The 20,135-nt window shown below is 36.1% G+C and overlaps 1 protein-coding gene across 1 annotated transcript in view; it reads right to left on the reverse strand.

Annotated features, from left to right (window-relative positions):
• Nucleotides 1-289: 289 nt before the first annotated feature.
• Nucleotides 290-20,135, reverse strand: part of ARFGEF2 (ARF guanine nucleotide exchange factor 2) — a 38,450-nt gene continuing 18,604 nt past the window's right edge. Inside the window, exons 19-39 of the mRNA XM_069805762.1 lie at nt 19,537-19,688; nt 19,224-19,352; nt 18,688-18,846; nt 17,329-17,476; nt 16,277-16,376; nt 14,924-14,964; nt 14,670-14,839; nt 13,879-14,030; nt 13,546-13,718; nt 12,272-12,432; nt 11,314-11,444; nt 11,091-11,220; nt 10,487-10,622; nt 9,587-9,725; nt 9,443-9,497; nt 9,067-9,181; nt 8,662-8,792; nt 7,392-7,560; nt 6,864-7,002; nt 5,581-5,698; nt 290-3,975 (exon numbers count right to left, since the gene is read on the reverse strand). Coding sequence (XP_069661863.1) covers nt 3,799-3,975; nt 5,581-5,698; nt 6,864-7,002; nt 7,392-7,560; nt 8,662-8,792; nt 9,067-9,181; nt 9,443-9,497; nt 9,587-9,725; nt 10,487-10,622; nt 11,091-11,220; nt 11,314-11,444; nt 12,272-12,432; nt 13,546-13,718; nt 13,879-14,030; nt 14,670-14,839; nt 14,924-14,964; nt 16,277-16,376; nt 17,329-17,476; nt 18,688-18,846; nt 19,224-19,352; nt 19,537-19,688 — 2,825 coding nt within the window. The 3' untranslated portion in view covers nt 290-3,798. The remainder of the gene's footprint in view (nt 3,976-5,580; nt 5,699-6,863; nt 7,003-7,391; nt 7,561-8,661; nt 8,793-9,066; nt 9,182-9,442; nt 9,498-9,586; nt 9,726-10,486; nt 10,623-11,090; nt 11,221-11,313; nt 11,445-12,271; nt 12,433-13,545; nt 13,719-13,878; nt 14,031-14,669; nt 14,840-14,923; nt 14,965-16,276; nt 16,377-17,328; nt 17,477-18,687; nt 18,847-19,223; nt 19,353-19,536; nt 19,689-20,135) is intronic.

The raw sequence follows: 20,135 nt of genomic DNA on the forward strand, positions 1-20,135 counted from the left end.
TGGGGGCAGGAGGCGTGGGCCGCGGGGCCGGGGAGGGCAGGAGCCCTTCTGTTGATTAAGGAAAGGGGACAGGGGGACGGAGAGGAAGAGCAGCCAGGAGGCGTGAGGAAGGCAGGAGGGAGTGGTGTGTTAAAAAAAAAAAAAAAAACAAAACAAACCCAAAACAACCAACCGACGGCCATACACGGGAAAGGCCCCTAATTCTCATCCGTGATCTAGTCTCATGGGGAGGAGAGCAGGCTGGAGGCTTATAAGCCTTCTACTCAACTGCATGACGACAAAACCAAGCAACACTTCTTAAAACTTTATTGATTTATCACTTGATTAAAGCATGGAATATTATAACAGTATTATACATAGTATCTTCATGTAGAAAACTTTACACAGTTTTTCATATTATATAATTTTGGTATTCTCTCAAAAATGTATACATCCATTGGGCAAGGACTGCTCTTTTTTAAATTATTGATATTAAATGCACTTAATACGGAGATCTTCAAAAAACTTAGGCATTTTAAATACATGAAAACATACATTTTACACAGAAATAACATTAAAGGTGCTGAACAAACTGAACTTTACATATTAAAGGGAGCTGCGCTTTTGACAGAAAAAGCTTAGTTCTACTTCAGACTAAAAGTTACTATTTTTCATCTTCCTCATTTTTAATAGCAAGACTGAGCTAAAATTTGGGGGGTGGTTGCTTGTATTTGTGGACATTGTTTCAGATTGTTCTGTTTACAGATGGGAGACATGGATAACAAAGCACTGTAAAAATAATATTTTCTTCTACTGTAAAACACAATAGTCAACATGAAAGGGAGTTTTCAGGGTTTTCCTCATTAGCATCCTCCCCCTGCCTAACTATTTCCTAGACAGTTCCAAAATAAAAAGTAATAACAAATATCATGCAGTCTCCATATTTATACCATTATAGGTAAATCAGTTTATAGTTTAACTTGTTGCATAACACTACTTGAAAAGTCTAAGAGGTTACTTTTTGTTACTTCATGTATTGCACAGATGTCTCGATCTCTACCAGGATATGCTGATACACAATCTTATTCTCAGTCATAGTTCCACTGAAGCCAGCAGAACCACTACAGGCAGATGAAGTCTATGTCAGCAGAGTCAGGACAAGATCAGAACCAGCAGTGACTACTGCAGGAGTTTTGGCTCAGCATTTTTAGCTTCATTAAGATGTCTATGGGTCTTTCTGACTGTATAAGGGAAACCAAACACCTGATGTGAATACAACTGTTTCAGGTATTACACTTAACATACCATTCTTATTGCTTTAACATGTACAATCAATTCCAGAAAGTTGACAGGATTAAGGCTGTTACAATCCAATTGCATTCCAGTCCCACTTCTCTTTCATGCACTACAGAGTCTAGGATGTTTTGATGTCACATACCTAATTTCAGCAGTTTATAAATGGTATAAATACAATAAAAGCTTTACTTAAGTAAAAGAACAGTCTCAGAACTAAGGCTGAAGGAAAGGGTTGATTAAATGCCCTTATTCTATATGCAAAGATAGTACCAATGTTGCATGTTACAGTAAAGAAAGCCCACAATGCAACTGTAAAGTAATGAAAGATGTGAAAATTAAGAGACTTGTTTCAAGACATGAGTTGTAAGGCTTTCAAAATTGTACAATGCAGAAAAAGCATGCAACTTTAAGAAGTTTGTTGTTTTGAGAGGAGATAAGGGTATACATTCAATGAGACAGTGACACATTCAAAATCTGAAGAACAAAGTTTCAAATATTTTCTTTAGGACCATAAGAAAAGGAATAGACTACTCTTACAGATTTAAATAGAATTAAAATAAATACTTCATTTTTACTGTAATTGATGAAGTGACATTACCAGGGAATGAGCAACTATACTAAATGCAAGCAAAAGGACATTTCAAATGCAGCAAGTTAAATATCAGCATTGCTTATTTTTCAGTCTTTTCCTATTGTAAAATATAACCATATATTCCCTTCTACTAAATATTAGTGTACAGATTTTTATCTAATGGGTGTTTAAAAGTTAAAGAGCTGCAATCAACATTTATTTTTCTTTGGTTAAAAATAAAAAGTAAAAATAAAAATGTGAAAGCATTATCACTACTATGGACTGCAAAACCATTCCCAAACAATGCTTATGTAGAACAAGCCGATTTACTGAAAAGCACCATATGAACCCTTTGGAAATAGCTCATAAAAAAAGAAAAAAAAAAAAGAAAAAAAGAAAGAAAGAATCCCAACAGCTCTTAGAGTGGAATATCCAAAAACAACTACAACTAAGGCCATCCTACCAGGAAACTCAATTTAAAAAGCAAAATAACAGGTTAAACACTTAATATCATTCAAGTAGGTTGTTTGGTTGCTTTTTTTGTTTGGGTTTTTTCTTTTTTTTTTTTAATAATACTGTTATATTTTAGGTTTGCTACTATGGATAGCACAGCAGTTAATATAACACCTTTGTTTACATTATTTTAGGAAATGGAACCTCTCCTCCAATCCTGCCACACTCTTCCAGTTTAGAGAAGTCTTAAAACTTGAAATTAAAACTATTTCAAAGGACAGACCTCAGTCCTGCAGTACTTCAACTGTAAACTGGTATTCTGTCATGGAAACAGTTGTCACAGGAAACTGATGCATTTCAAAGAAAGAAAAATCTCTAGGGCAAATTAAGCTGCAGTGGTAAGTCACACTTGCATCACAGATACCTTCAAAGCATAGAAATGTATTGGTAACTCTTACAATACATGAATGAACTTGTTTAAATTTTGCTAGAGCAGTTTCATGGCAATTCAATTTTTATTTTCTTTTTAGACCACAATAGGAGCTAATAGTTGAGAACAAAGATCGTTTGCACAAAAAGACAAATCAGAACTTGCAGATCTGCAGTAAAAAGAGACAGAACCTCATATGTATTAAGGACAGGACTTCTTGCTAAACAGACTTATTACTACTAAATACATTGTACTCAAGGGTAAAAAAAGGTGGTTTTATTTGTTCTGAACCTTGTTTATAATACTATTGTATATGCTCTGTCCATGATCTAGCAATGTATGAAAGTAAATGGAAAGTTTGAAGTCTTTTTTTAAGTATGCCTTTAACTCAAGACTAACAAGCTAAATAGAGCAGATGTTATTGTGTGCTGCTGATGTAAAACCTTCCGTAAAAACAAAAATAAGTCTCAGAAAATGAAGCACTGATATTAAAAAAAAGTTTTAAAAATTACTTGCTAAACAGGAGGAAAACCCTTTCCCCAAATATCCTACAGGCTGTCCACTTCAAAAACTGTAACACGCTGCCTGGTCTAGTCATGTATGCACAAAGAAAAACCCAGAATGATCTTAGGTGATCATTAGCCACTGCGGTATAGTTTATTATGAACACATGTGCTAACATCACAAGGCTATACAACTATATTCATTATTTCCAAGGGGCATAATTTCTATTGAGGAATCCAGCTGATTTATCAGATTTAGCTGGGATGCAAGACTGAACAATTGATAAAGGACTAGAAGAGACAGACTTGATCATAAGAATGACTAGCATTGAAACAAAGAGGCTTTACATCTACTGTATTAACTCTGTAAGCAATAATTTAAATAAAACTGCTGATAGTTTTGTAGGATGGACAGAACAGGATTTTCTTCTTCCTCCCCAGATGCCATTGTGGTAAGAGTAACTTGCTGTGTTGATACACCAGGGTCCCATTTTTTCCCATCCATTTTAATCCATCTCTGGAACAGAGCTTTATGTACAAGGTGAAGTAACCAACCCTACTTAGGGCTACCACGAAGGTAAATTCATCCCAGTTGTCCGTATCTGCTCCTCTGTTATGCAGATTTTGAACACAACACCTATACGCAGGAAGAACTTCCGTAGCACAGCTCGAAGCTCAGGAATCAGGTCAAATTGCATGATTTCACACAAGTATGGATAATATGTCGAAGCATGTGCCCTAAACTATGAAAGAAGGTATGAAAAAAGAACATTACTCTCTATTACTATAGGAAAGCACAGAGTTTTTCCACATTCATGGCTACATCAGCTTGTTAAAACGTGAGGTCTCACTCAGTCAAAGGCCCTCCTGGATGGCCAAAGGGCCATCAAGCTCAGTGTCTGTTTTCTGCAGCAGCCTGAGCAGATGCCTACAGGAAGCCACACACAGAGCATGCATTTGGCATTACTTCCCTAAAATAAGACTCAGACTATTTTGTGCCTCAGGGGTTTCTCAGGCTAGAGGTAGTATTAGGGACAACTTGTAGAAACACTGCCCTCTGGTGTGAATTTGTCCAGTTGCTTCTCCAGCCTTTTTAAAATACCATCCACAATACATAACGAAGCCTTACACAGCTGAACCGGTGTGTGAAAAAGTATCTCCATTATGTGTGTGTTTGGTCACCCCCACAGTGACTTGCCATCTCCAAAACTCTCATTCACTGTCTCTTACAGTATAATGATTCAGTCCTTTCCCTCTCTTCATGCTAATGACTTCATGCAGCTCTCATTTTTATTTCTTTTCTGGATAAAAAAATAACTGAGTAAAAGTCTAACCTACATACAGTTCCATGTATGGGAACCAGTCCATATCCCTTATTCCTGTTACACTCTCCCAACTCTTTTCCAGCTCCATTATACACCTTTCAATATGGGGGATCAGAACTGCAAACAGGATTCAAGATTCAAATCTGTCATGAATTTACACAACAGGAAATATGTTTTGTCCTCTATTCCTTTGCTCAATATCAGTTATAGGGAAGGTTAATGGAACACTTTCTCCACAGAACTTTTACAATAAAAAGATAGTGGGATTGTGTACTAAGGAATGGCCAAGTTGCCATTTTATCTAGAGAGTTAAGACTATTCTCACAACACACCATAACCACAGGGACATTACTGAATTGCTGCAACATGGAGCAGCCAAGCCACCACTACTACCAATTTCTTAAAATATTGGTAAATTGCAATAAAACATTCCAAACTACACAAGAGTAAAGTGAAATTACACACTTTACAATACAGAAAAAAAACTACACCAGGAAAACATACACTTCAGAAAAAGATGAAGTTATTAAAAAAAAATAAAATAAAAGGTAAGCAACTTCCAGAAGTTTCTCTATATGTCTCTATATGTCTCTATATTTGCATTCACCTTTTCCTCAAGACAGCCAAGATCCTCAAAATTATTTTTTGCCATCACTGTCAAGGAACCAGAATTCCAATTTTGTAGTGGTGAAATTTACCTCTACCATTCTTGTGCAGCTGTAATAACAGCACAAGCCCATCCTTTATTGCACAATATTTGTGCTTTTATGTGAAAGCTCTGCAGTAATTCTATCAATATTTCTATACAGCTGTGAATTTCTTGGACACAATCTGATTTTTACAATGTAGAATGCTTGCAAAAGAAATGGAGGTGTAACAATCACTGTATTTCAAGAAGAGTACACACTATGTAAGCAAACTAGCCACCTTGCAATACTGATGATAATAAAGACTGAATTCAACAGAAGCAGAAAAGAAAAGATACCCGAATGCAAACAGACATGACTTCCAGCCTGTTCTTACCTTTTCATCACTGATTTTTAGTGTTTTTGTTAAAAGCAACAGCAGGAGATTGGTCCAAGCTTCTCTGTGGCTTTCTGAGTTCACAGTAATAAAATACGCCAGGGCTTCACTGCATACACTAAAGAGATGACACAGTTTGGACAAACCATAAAGAAAACCAATTAGAAGTTTTTATAACAGGCACTGTTTGTCCTCTCAGTGTATTTTTTTTTTTTTTTCCAAACAAGATGCATTCCCATGGGAAAGATTTCAATCAAATGCAACAACTTTAATTACACAAACTTGTCTCGATTTTTCTGTTAGAGTAGTTGTTACAGATAACTGAACCGAAATAGTTTTCATGTTGTCAACAAAGAAACACGGAGTCAGAGGCAGAAGAGTCTGATTTTCCTCATAAACATTCTGTGATTAAAGTGTTTTCACCTTCAACCTGTAAACATTATTTCCTGATCCTTGCACTGGGACAGCTTAGGCAACAGCAACATGAAAGAGTTCTCCCTCCAAATCCAGACTGCTTTAATGAAGATCTGCAGAGCTCAGCATCACAGATTAAAGAGGGATTACTATTGTATTAAGAAATTTTTGGGCCTTGCTGTAGACTGTCAACACAAGGTACAAACTGTACCACTTAAGGCTTTTTTGGGGGCACTATTTTAATTAAAGAAGGAATAGAACCTCCTCTTTTGCACACTAAAAAGATTACTATGTCCATAGATGCTGATAAATCAGATTGCTACTGAAATCCGCTGCTTTAGTGCCAACAGCAAGCTTAAGAGTTCTTCACATTTGATTAGAGATTAGTACTCTGAACTTCCATGTACCAACAACTCACTTCTCAAATAAAGGGGACACCACTACCTTTTTATATTCATTTAACATAATTTTCTACATTTACCTAAGTTCCAGGTATACAGCAGCTTATACTGCACTCTGTTTAGATTACTGTATCCTATTATACCTCTAAATATCATCATGTACTCAGATGTGAAAAGTATTCATACACCACCACTTCTGTAAAAAAAGCGCTTATCTCAGGCAAGAAGGTGTTTCATTTATTCCAGGTAGGTTGCTTCCTTATTGCTAAATTAACTTTTAATGAAGAATGGTCATATATATATATATATATATATATACACACACACACACACATACACACACCCCCTCCACCCCCCGTCTCTCCATATACTTTTCACACTCCGCTCAGCAACTTCAAACATTTGTATCCAGGGATGCACCATACTGGCTGAAAACAGAACACATCAGAACCACGCTGATACTTTTACCTAAGCAGTCGTTGCTGTATAGCATCCCAGGACTCTCGGCGGTTTTCATCCACGTACATTCGAAAGAGTATTCTCAAGCAACAAGCCAAGCTGCTGGTCTCTTGTTTTAAGAGATTGGGTTTTGATTTACCCTTGAACCCTAGAAATCAGTTACACATAGGGAGAGAGGGAACAATCACATTTGTAGTTACTAGCGAAGAGGTAAAGTTTATCAACAATACTTCCACTAGTGAACAGTAATGATTTCTTGTCCAGATAGTATCTCCTCCTCCTTGATTTTGATTTGAAATCTCATCTGTTTATAAAGATATTTAACTACAGTAGTACCAACTGTGTAGCTCTACTTTAATCAAAAAAGCAGGTAATTTAGCAAACAACTATTCAAGTCATCAGGAAGGAGACAAGTAATAACAGCATGCAACACTGTCACATTAACTGCAGATTATTGCAATGGTATACGTTTGTATCTCTACAGCTAAAGCTGTAAGTGGAGCTCAGTATTTTTATCAAACTAAAAGTAAGCCTCACCTGCTCTCCATAACACAGTTCGCTGTTCATAATTTGAATTAAAGGCTTTTGAAAATGAATGAGACTCTTGCAGACAATCTAGTAACTTAAAGAGGTGATGTGAAGACATATATTTATACATTCCTTGGTCTTCTGTGTCAATGTGGATGTCTGCATCCAATGCATCTCGCTAAAGGGGGGGAGCAGAGAGAGAGAGTGCGCACGTGCGCAGGAGAGGCACGTCAATAACATTCTTTGTATATAAGCTTAAAGAGACTTTGATATTTCACAGACCATATACCACTAACTCCAGGTTCCATTTTTAGGTACAAGTGAAATATTAGTGCAATACAACACAGCAGAATGGTCCTGTCAAATACCAGGGTTGTACTCCTTTCAGTAGGATATTTTAAAAGAGAGCAGTTATGATCTATCCTAGTTATTGATAAGAAAAAAAAAAAAAAAAAAAATCAAGAGCAACAAGGTAAGAACCTCCCTTATCAAGGCATTAAAAAGTCATAGCAATACAATATAGAACATTTCCTCTCCTCCAGGAGCTGAGTAGGTCTGCTGAATTCTGAAAAACATCAAAATGAACCACAAAAATAGCGCAAGTTTAAGTGTTGCATAGTGTAGAAATTCCCCATCTTTGGCTAATGTCACGTTTCATGAAAATTGCTCAACATTTTTAGCTAATTTCATTAGGAATTTAACTATACCATCCCCAAAACACTACCTGAATGCACTAGCCCAAACTTCTAGCTTAGGGCCTTCACAATATCACCAAGCAAGAACTACCTTGCACTGTTCCCTAGAATCAGAATTTTCAGGGACAAGGACCTCTATGAGGCAGGTAGAGTTAAACCTTGACCATTAACCTTACTAAAGTTCACCTTCTGCATCTCCTCCTGCATATACACCTAGAGGTTGAACAAAGCCTCAACTGTGGCTAAATGAAGACACTCAGGCTAAACAACAGGAAAGAATGCTCTCCCCCAAACAAACAAAAAACATTCTTGATGACTACGTATTCATTATAAAAACAATGGTAATATATTATATTGATAATAAAAATAATGATAATATAATAATCCAACAGGCAGACTGCCAGGAAACACTGGAGGCAGTTAAAAAAAAAAATCACATCTTAGAGTAATGACACACACATTCAGGGTACCGCTGAGAGAAAAAGGAAGAGACTATATGCTCTATTGTGTAAACACACTTCAGACTATTTGACAGTCTTTGTACTTTACTGCCACAACAAGATTATAAATAAGTCTGATGGTACCTGAGCTGCAGCCATGTGTTCGGCATCTTCCTTCTTGCTTGTTGCTGGATAAAACACTATATTATCAATGGTCTGTATCAGTTCCAGCTGTACCACACACTTTATAAGGAGGCCAGCAAACAGTTTCTGGTCTAATGAAATGGAGTAACACAAGTTTCAGAAGCAACTTATGGCAATTCACTTACAACAGACTAGCAAAACACTATATTACCATTAGCATTTTTAGTGATATTTAGTGATGCTGTGAATTATCTTACAAAGAGAAAATTTCTCTGCAAGGCATAAACACAAGTTGTAAAGATGTACCCCAAGTTTAAGTGCCCAAAAACTTTCTCTACAGAACTACAGAAGTGGACCAAGACTGGCTATAAAAGGTCATTTAATAAACTTGCATGTTTTCCTTACTTGTATAAGGACCACCTTTCCAGCTCTCATCTGTTGGATTTGAAAACTGACTTTGTCCTCTTTCTGAAGCATTTTTATCCATGCTGCTTAAAGACTGGTGATCTAGGTCTAAATCCTAGAAGAAAATGCAGAACAATTCTAGCAATCCAAAACACTAACTACCAACCAGCTATCAGTTTTCAGATTACTTCACTAATCTTAGATTCAAAGGCTTCCTGCATCCATTCTTTATATCTTATTTTACAATGACACCAAATACAAGCTAATGTCAATTCCAGTATTTGTGGTCAAGTGTATTTACTACAATAAAATATTTCAAAAGCTAACTTAACACAAAACCCTTCAAGTTAGTTTGTTGCACTGAATTAACTCTTACCAAGTGTTTTTCAGCTGAATCTTCCTCCATTCCCACAGGCCTCCACGTTAGCAAGCTTCACAAAGTAAAAAAATATAATAAAATAGGTAAGTATTGTTGCTCTGGAATCAGGTATTAGTATGAGAATTAAATTTATGAACTTACACATGAGGAATAGTAGTTTTGAAGATTTCTAGCATACAATTGCAGGTTTGGCCCCAGACTTCAGGGCTGAATTTCTGTCCGTTTAATATTACCAGGTTTTCTAGGCAGTTTGTACCTGATCGAGCCAACTGCTCATTATCTGTGAAAGAAATGTTCCATATTTATCAACTTCTACAATATCAATGAAAAAATAAGCATTGTCTATTACTGTTCCATTAAACATTTTTACCAATATTGTGAAACACATGGTATCTTAGCTCAAAGCCTACTTGTAAAGTATATTACAATAATATCAAGCTTAGGAGCCTACTGAATTAAAAACAGTGTTTAAAAATAGACTTGATGAGACTGAAATCCAAACAGTGAAGACAAAGGACAGGAGAGAAGCAGAAAGAAAGGAAAAGCACCAATTAGAAACTTATGATTTCCTCCAAGGTAGTTACCCCACATTTCATGCTAGCAATACACAGGATTTCAGGCATAACAGTTGGAGCTCAAAAGAAAACACATTCTTTAGAAAGTCATATTTAAAAAGAACCGGATGGTTGGCAGGGGGAAGAAAAAAAAAATCATAACTCATACATGTATATATATCTGCCAATAAATGAGGTTTTTTTATTCATGCATTGAAATGGAGACAGGTTGTTGGTAGAAGATTAAACACAACTCTTTAAAAGTTTTTGCTCTGTCACAATAGCACCATAAATACATTAACAGAAGAGCTGTCTAACCAATTAAATAGAATGATCCTCCAATATTTAAGATACTGCATCCATCTATTACATAACATATTGTCCTAATGGTAGTTTTTACTCTTCCAAAATTCAGTTAACTTTTCTCTTCTCAAGTAATGAGAATTTTAAAAATACATTAATCAAAAGATACAAGTAAATAAGCTACCTTGTTTTACACACCAGTGTAACTGTGCAAGTATGTCAGGAAGAAGGATCTCATTTAAAGCTTCATAAAATTGCGTAAATACATCACAAATTGCATAAAGTGCATGGTTGCATGTAGTGGTCATCCATTCAGATTTCTATGAGAAAAAATGAAAAGTCCTTATTTTTATGTGGGTTCTTCTATGACGATAGCACTTGGCTTATACATGGCTATTCAACAAAGGACATGGCCTCCGAGGAGTAGAATTTAGATAAAACTAAAAAGCCTTACTACTGCAGACATCTTGTCAGAAGCATTTAGTTGGCCACATGAATATTGTTCAGAAAACTATACATTTTCACAACGAAGTGTGAATATTCTCCATGAAAATATTCAGACAGAACAGACTGATAAGTCACTGGATACTATGACAAGTTTCATACATACCACAGAATACAGCAGAATACAACGTATCCTTATGGTTGGAGCAGTATAGGGTAGAAATATACTGACAAGACAACACAAACTGCTGCCTTGATTGTTTGAGTTCTTAAAAACAAACTCTAATGCTTGCTTTCTTTTGTTTTTTTCTTTTTTTGTTGTTGTTGTTTTGGTTTGATTTTACCTCTGTTTGTTGTTCAGGCAGTTTCATATTATCAAAAATTCGAAACACAATTCTGAACAGATCTTGCCACCAGTGTTTTTCAAAGGTATGGCCATAACTCTTCATTATTTCAAACATCACTGTTAAGCCTCTATAAACAAACCCAAAGAAAAAGAGGAAAAGATGTTAAAATGCATACCCGTGATCTTTTCACTAACTGAATAAAAAAAAAAAGCTTTATTACCTTGTTCGAACATCTAATTTGCAACGATTGATGATACAAGAAAGTTCAAATAAAATGGGAAACCATCCTCTGACCCATACTCTGTCCCCAGGAGCAACATTCATGTCATCACTTGTGTATTCTCTTAATACCTTGAAGATGGGCAAGAAAAAAAAAAAAAAACATTTAAAAAACAAACAAACCTCGAAAATCTTTAATTCTGACAGATTTAGATACTACTAGTGGCACAGACAGACTTAAAAAATTAGCTTAGTTTCTACTGTAACACTCAAACCCTGTAAAATGTAAATATAAATGAGACATATTTACTTGAGAAAATGTTGGGAAGAAAAATATGAAAAATAAGCAGGTAAACCCGTTGTACTTAATTTCTGCTAAAGGCTTTACAAGTTGCAGAGGTCTGAAGTTTAGGAAGCAAGTTTAACAGTGGCAGGCAACAATTATATAAATACAGGTAATAAGGAAATCTAAGTTTGGCATAAACCAGTCTGCACTTTGCTGGCATATTAGATACAGCATGCATGTCTTGAAATGGTAACATATGAATGCAATCTAACTCCAGGCTCTTTTCAGCAAAGTGATTGTTATATTAAGTCACACAATAGACCAATGTAGAAAAATATGCATGTTTGTAACCAATTCAACTAGATATAATTAGGGTGATAGAACAAGAAGTATTGTTTTCCAGGTCATCCTAACATCATTTAAAAAAAAAAAAAGACTATTTCATTCAGTTATTTCCAAATTGGACTGATGAGACTTAAAACTTTGTAATTAGTCCTAGTTTAGTGCTTACATAATATCAAGATGACTGCTAATTCTGAATAAGCTTTCAATACAAACACCTCCTGCTGGGAGACTAGAGTCTGAAAGCTCTCTCTTAGTTACAAGATTAGTCTCAGTTTAACAGTAGAAGATAGAGTAAGAATACACAAGGGTAAAAATGAAAAGAAAATACCTGTGGCCTTTCTGAAACATATTTAGCACAATACCGAATAAGTCTAATAGCTTCCATGCTGGTGTCCGGAAATGCAACATTACAGGCAAACTCAGAAAGACATTTTACTGCATCCTGAAATGAGTCAATTGCTGCTGGAAAGTGCTGTTGAAAAATATTTGCTGCAAAGAACAAACAAATACACTTCATAAAATTTACTGATATTGAAATCCATAGATAAACTGGTATTGATCTACAGATGTCAGCCATGGTATACCACTACCGAATGGACAAACATGAAAGGACCAGGTCTTCTGGATTAAATACGGTTCTCTGCCTTCCCTTGCATTCTTTCCCATCCCACCCTACCACCCAAATTTGTCAGCATCAAATTTTCTCAGGTTGGGTAATTACCAATTTTATAATCTAGGATTATTTTATGGCTTCTTATATGGTTCAGTTTCCTCTCACAGCATATGCAACCCAAAATTCTTAAAATATGTTGAGAAATAATAGCAGTAAAGCTTGATGTTATCTTCTCTGCTGTGCATGAAGTTACCTAAATTTACTTAAGTTACCTATTCTGTAGCAAGAGAGGAAAAAGTAGTTAGACTTCAGACTTAAGGGCCATACAAAATACAAAACAAATCCAACGTGTACAAGCTTTTGAACAAACTACAACTCCCAAGATCTATGCAATTCAAGTTAGCAAAAAAAGTTTTGTCGCTATTTGCATGTCCATAGCTCTTTTTCCCCTACATTATTTAATAGGAAGAGGGCAGTTTCAGGACATGCAAGAAAGCTACGATCAATACTGAAGGTCCATTTCAAGAATATTTGAGTTGATTGTATTTCTTTGACAGTGGCAGCAGTATGTTGTTCAAATAGACTTTTAAAGCAGGTAGCCTGTACAAACTAAACTCTACAAGCAGTCACATATCAGAGTCACAAGGTTTACGATTCCCACCATATGATACTGAATTGGCATGGAAGTTCGTGAAATGTGTTCTTTAATCCAGAACAACGTACTGTGACGGGAGCAACATACAAGTTTACTAAATCTATTCCAAACATCCAAAGTTCTGTAGCAGGATATATATATCTAGTTTTTCCTGTCCATAGCAAATCAGGAGACTTAACAGTTAAGACCTAGCTGCAGAGTTTGAACAGTCTGGCTGCAAGATCTTGTGTTTATTTATCTGGAAATATGAAAGTCTTATTCAGATGGGCCTTTTAAACCAGAATCACAGCAGCTAAGCTAATTTTGGTACACTCATCTGTCAAGCATTACTTACTAACTATGTGTGCTGTAGTTTGAAAGGCCAGCTCCACAATATTCCCATCATGGTCTGACGCTGCTTGATGAAAGACTGCAAAGATATTCTTCCAGCCTGAACGAATATTACCAGCTTGAGAGTTCACCATCTGAGCAATACAGCGTATTACCATGTCCCGAATAGTTGGAGATCTTAAAAAAAACGAAAAGTAAGAATTTCACAAGTGGCACAATTTTACACTGGCACAAAGTAACTGTGCCGCTTCCATGTACGTGACAATCTAACCCACACCAAGTAATATCTTTAAGTAGGACTAAAGCAAGCTAACACAGACATTGCAGTGCATCACACCTGTTTTTCTTCATAATATGCTCAAAAGGCCTTAGGAAGTCTTTCTGGAAGCGAAAGTTGGCTAACTCTCCCTTCTCAAGAAATTTCATTGACAGCTGCCTTAATGAGTCTACCGCAAAGATGGCAACATCTTCATTAGGGTTGCATCCAACCTAGAAGAAAAGCATGTTTTCAAACACTTACCGCCTAACGTATTACTTATATGAGTAACAAATTCATCATTCAAGTTTCGTGTCAGTCCATTAAAAATTGCTAGCACGTTCTAGTTTTCAGATATTTAGAAAATAGGGGGTTACTTTTGGAGAGGGCTTTCTCAGGCATTTGATCCAACTAAACAGACCCATGGATTTTGTATGCAACAAATGCAGAACTATAGTAGTGAGCTAGATGCTAAGAAAAAAAAAAACAAAACAACAAAAACTTAGGTTAAAAAATCCCCACCCAAACATGGTCCAGTTTCCTAAAGAAAATAACTGTTGTTCCAGGATCACCTGTATATATTTTAGAGGAAAACTAACTTGGCATTTGATCAGAAGGATGAGACAACGACATAAAGAAAAATTACAAGACAAAATCATATAATGAAGTGATTAAAAATCATTCCCATAAACAGTTCCATTTCTATTTATACACTTTAGATTTTTAAATAGGTGGTTCCTTTAGGTGCCTTTACTGGATTTTATTTTTTTTTTAAATATCACAACCTACACCACTAAGAACATAAAAGGAAAAAGCTGATTAAAGAAATCCTGCTATTCATGTATGTTCTGTAACTTGATTTTTAAAAATACCTTATTGAAGTGATCTCCAATCACGTGCCAAATCCTTGACCACTGCAGCCTAATGCGATTCATGTTGTAATATGATATCTCCACTATCTTCTGCAGGCTGAACATCCGTGGATGGTGTGGGGAAGCCAGCTCATCCATGGAAACAGCACACAGCCATCGGACAAAATCAACTGAACATTAAAACACACTACTGTAAGTTCAGGACGTTACATCGCAAGAGTTCCTGTAACCCAGCAAATGGTCAGCATACATACCTATGGCATTTCCATCCAGCCTAGTTGATCCTGTAAATATCCTATGGAACAAATAAATGAGTTGCAGTTTTAGCTGCGCATCCACAAGAGTCAATCACATCTTAGTGCTGTAGGCAAGTGTCAGCACATCCCCTGGAGGTACTTTACAATCCTCCATGCCATGGACTCTGCAACTGCTTTATTCTTACTCCTTGGCAGCAGTTCATGTCCTTCTCCTAGTCTAAGCATTCTCTTCCCTGCTGCAAGTCACAGTCTACTATGCTCCTGCCCCACTGCAGGAAACAGGTGCAGGCTCACAATTTTATCCAGGACAAGTAGTGCTGGAATAGTCATTTGGATGACAGTGTGTTAAATTTCATAGGGAGAATAAAAAAACATGAAGAAAGATTTGCTGCAAGACTTTACTGGATGTCAGGCACCTACTTGATCTTTACATAGTTCAAGAATACTCTAAGTTGTGGCCATCAAAACAGACAGCAGAAAGACTATGGATGCACCATTTTCCCTTCTTGAGTCTTGAGGGGAGTTCAGACCACTGATTGTGGTTCATATAGAACACCGGTAAGCGGAGAATGTTCCCATGTCTTTTAAACTTTGATATGGTAACAGACATTTACGTTACAATAAATGCTACAAGTCTGAATGTATGATTCTACAGACTTGCCCAATATTTTCCATAATGATAGAAAAGTCCCCTTCCAACACATGGTTTATGATAGAAGCATGTCTTTAGAAAACATTTTAGAAGGACAGATGAAAAAGATAATGATTTAGAAAAGAATGCAGCAACTAACGAATAAAGAGCTGAAGAACAGCAAATAAAGAAATGCCAAAATACTGATGTTTACAAGACCAAAGAAAATTCCATAATTTACTAGAATAAGGGCATTTATTAATTTCAGATACCTGTCCTGTTCAGCCTAAATTTAAAAAAAAAAAACAAAAACCAAAAAAACCCCCCAAATACACGGAATACCTACACGTAAGTTAGAGACAGTTATCATGTTTGTAAAACAAAAATAGCTGAATACGGTAATACCAACCTAATTCTGCTCTTCACTGGCTTACTCCAAAGAAAAGGCACAAAAACACATGAATACACACAGTGCCCCTTCTCACAATACACCACATTAGTTATACTGTTATTTTATGACAGTCTTTTGTTTTGTGACTATTACATGCCTAAAGAGATATACTTATTGGGTCCAGAGAAAGCACCTAAGTATCATCATCTTTCTCACAACAGAAATAGGCTTGAAGAACAAAGTCCCTGTCAAGAGTCTGTAAATAAAGCGAAAATGGTCAGTAACTTCAAGTTATGTTTTCCCCAGAAAGAGATTATATTCTCAGTACCTGTCTACTGCTACCACTACGCTCTGTGAACTGGTCTCTCCCACAGACTCTTGAATGCTTGCCATATGTCGTTTATCAGCTCCACTTCCAACGAGGTTACCTGCAATAAAAGCCATTAAAACCCAGTATTTAGCATCATGAAATCGTGACTTATATTAACCCCAACTTTACACAAGTAGACAAAGACAAGTGACTACTGCTTCCAATTAGCTTGTAATTTATATGGAGAAGATGCCAGATCTGTGCCAGGTTATTACAAAATGAAACAACCAGTAAGAAGTACGGGTTTTTTTCCCCTTAGGGCATTGTGTTTCGACCATCATGTTTATTAACAGATGCAATGCTGTTAATAAAAATTGGAAATGATAAAATATTATTTTAAAATATTAACTCTAAGTCAGATACAAGTAGTTAATGCCAGGCACAGTTCTGTTATATTCAGCATCATCACTGTGTATAGCACTAACTCCAGAGTATTTTCAAATTTAAGTGTTTCCTTGATGGTTTTCCAAAGATTGCGGCAACTTGCCTCGTCCCTCTAATTTAAAGCTTAAAAACTAAGGTTTGTTTCTTGTACATAATGCAGGAACAATAGAAGCTGGAACAGCAAGCCCAACATGCAGGGATAAGAAATTCATTTGGAAAACCAATTATCAATCATTGAAACATCTATTAGTTCCTAAAAATAAAGGGCTGATGTTTTTACTATTAAAAACAGAACATAAAAAAGAAAGAACTGATAATAACAGTAATGAAACCATGACTTAGTAAGTATGGTAAAACAGTTTTGACAACAACATGTTCCAGCAAATAAATCTGGAGGAGTTTTGTTAAATTGCTTAACCCAATTAAATTACAAAGTTAGAACATATTTGGTAATTACTAATACATCTTAAAATATTTGATTCCATTTTTTTAAGTTTCATTAATCCAATATAGCTTCCCCTGGAAGCAAGTAAATATATTTTAATATCTTATAACATTGAGCTTTCTTAGCCATCATAGTTCGCTTATATGTGCATCTTTGTGAAGTCCAAGATTATTAATCTCACCTAATCCTAGGCCCATAAACTCTTCCCCTCCAGATGCATAGCCTTTAATGCTTCCTTCCCTTTCACGCCCAGAGCCAGATAAATAACGAGTTTTCACTCCAGTTCCTATAAGTTGTGCTAGTTCCAGCTGGCTAATACATTTCAAGATCTAAAAACAAAAGATATTTAAATCATTGTGTTTCTTGACACCATTATATTTTTATTCTTAACAACTATTTTATATTTATATTTAATATTTATAACCTTCCCAGGTTCTCTAACCTTTAAAACAACTTTGACAATGGTAACAGTTTTGATATAACTGAAACATTACCAATACAACTGAAGATAAAGTTGAGTGATTCATTCAAGAGCACCAGCTGCCACCAATCATTCCAATATGAGACAAAATAAACAGTACCCCAAAATCTAACTTGGATCTCTAACTACTAGAGGAAACCTTTTTATTACTTCTTATAGCATCAAACTTCAAAACTATAAACAACTTGGAAGTTCATCTTCTAGAGAGTTCATTGCCCCAGAGAGATGAAAAGACTGAATTTTTGTAGCTACCAGTTTGAGTAATGATGTTTCAACACAGACACTGAAAATGCTAAAGTTGTGCCTTGCCATCAGCACAAAATCTACTCTCTCTTCTTTCTTACTCCCGCACTGCAACATCCCTTGGACTGGCACAAGCATTTGTGAGGGTATGCTGTAAGCCAGGTCCAAGTAATTTGTCAGCAAGAGAATATTTGGGTCATATTATCATGTAGCCAAAAGACTAGTGCCAAAGAACAGAATGCAGCAGGAATGCCCCTTTTAGCAGCAGCACAGATTTAGATCTGATTACAGAGCTCCTGGAAAATATGCTGTAAGAAAATACATATGATCCTGACAGCCTATCCTTACCTATCCCCCACCAAGTTATTTTAGCCCTAGTTTTTCATGTGATCATGGTATAGATGTTGCCAAACACTGCACAGACAAGTCTGGACCTGTGAGCTACTATATTTTTGCATTCTTGTTCATGTAAACAATAGTTTCTGTGCAGAATTTTCTGAAGTCAAATGAGATTTTAATATGCTTTTAATTCCATATCAAAAGCACCTACAAAAATTACAATATTGGTCACACAGTGTCTATAGGGTCTGCCAGAAAAATGCAGTGCATTTTTTTACATATATGTACATACACACACATATATATATATATAAACCACTAACATAATAATGCACTTGAATCCACATTTTAAACAGTGTTCTGACACATGCCGGGAGCTAATGCAGTTACTAAAGAATGAAACTAGTAGAAGAACAAAATCCTGCAGGTTTTCAGAGGACAACACAGTTGCACTATTTAAACTAATCAAGTTTTTACCTCATGCCAAGAGTTCCCAAGATAGTTGCCATCTGTGTGAGCAACTGTAATAAGTGTCTTAATGGTATCTATGTTCTTCTGTTTCATTTCTGTAATACTGGAACTGGCGGTCAACAAGGAAAAACGAGCAAGGGCCTGTACATAAGCATCTCGTTCAAGCTACAAGACAGAGAAACAAGCACCATAATCAAGTCCCTGAAGAGCTAGAGAAAGCTACTTGTCCAGCATGCCTACACAATTGCCCTTCTATGTATAGTTGGCACTATTAGAGCACTTTCCAGCTGAAGAGGAGTGGGAGGCAAGTTAGTAAACACTCTTAATGGAAGACTCAGCAATAAGAGAAAAGCAGAGTTGAAAAGCTTGACGATATCAAGATCTTAAAACAAACTAAAATGAGACAGTAATATTTTACTTTACCATTTCAAGACAGTAGACCAGATGCTTCATTTTCTATGTGTAAGTTGTTTGTAATTCTTCATCTCCTTCCCAGAGCCTACACTGCCCTTAGCAAGCCCCGCACTAAGTCTTATACAAACCTGCATTCCAAAGATACAAGCTATTCTAATTGCACATCGTATTCCTTCCAAACAAAGGGATGCAACTTCTGTGTCATCACAGTTCTGCAAGCCAACACTGTATGCTGCCAGCAATGGAGTCCATACAAGCTAAAGAAAGAAAGAAACTAAGTTCAGAAGTCTATTATGATTTTAACCCAAACACTAGGTAACTGAAACCAAATATACCCAAAGAGTCCTCCTGTTGCATTACCTAACTCTTCACAGTAGTTTTCGACTTTTACCCATGCTTAAAACTCTTAGCAATGAAGATATGAGGCAACTTCACACTCACTTTGAACATGGGTCTGACATGATCCAGATGAGTGGCACTAGTAAAAGGAGCCTTTGCATGGCTTACAGCCTCCATGAGGGCTTTAGCCGTTTTAGCCATTTGTTCCATCTCCAAGTTGTACAACAATCTCCGCTGCTTTTCATTAGCTACACCTAAGGGGAACACCACACAATGTGCATTGGTTTCTTTTTTGTGAAATCATGTTCCACATCTTCACATAGAGCATCACAAAATGTTAAGGTATTACAAATGAAATCTAAAGATAAAAAGATCTTCCAGAATGTTAGAACTGAGGAGGCTGTCATAGGTTGCAAGTAAAGAACTCCAGCACTAAAACCTACAACCCAACTTAAGACTTTATTCTATACAAAATAACTAATTCAGCCCTTTATTATATGCCACATGTTATGACCTAATCATTGGAAGTCAGAGAGGCATACTCTATTAAGTCACTCCACCTGTAAAAATGGATGGAAGATCCTTCATCTTCTTAGCCTGACATCCTCAAAAGAAAACTAGCCCTCACTAACTTGATAAATAAATTAATAACTTAGTGTTTCTTTACCCTTATAGTAACGGTTGCAACTTCCATTTTCAAG

The sequence above is a fragment of the Haliaeetus albicilla genome, chromosome 2 (genome assembly GCF_947461875.1).
Source record: "Haliaeetus albicilla chromosome 2, bHalAlb1.1, whole genome shotgun sequence".
Lineage (NCBI taxonomy): Eukaryota > Metazoa > Chordata > Aves > Accipitriformes > Accipitridae > Haliaeetus > Haliaeetus albicilla.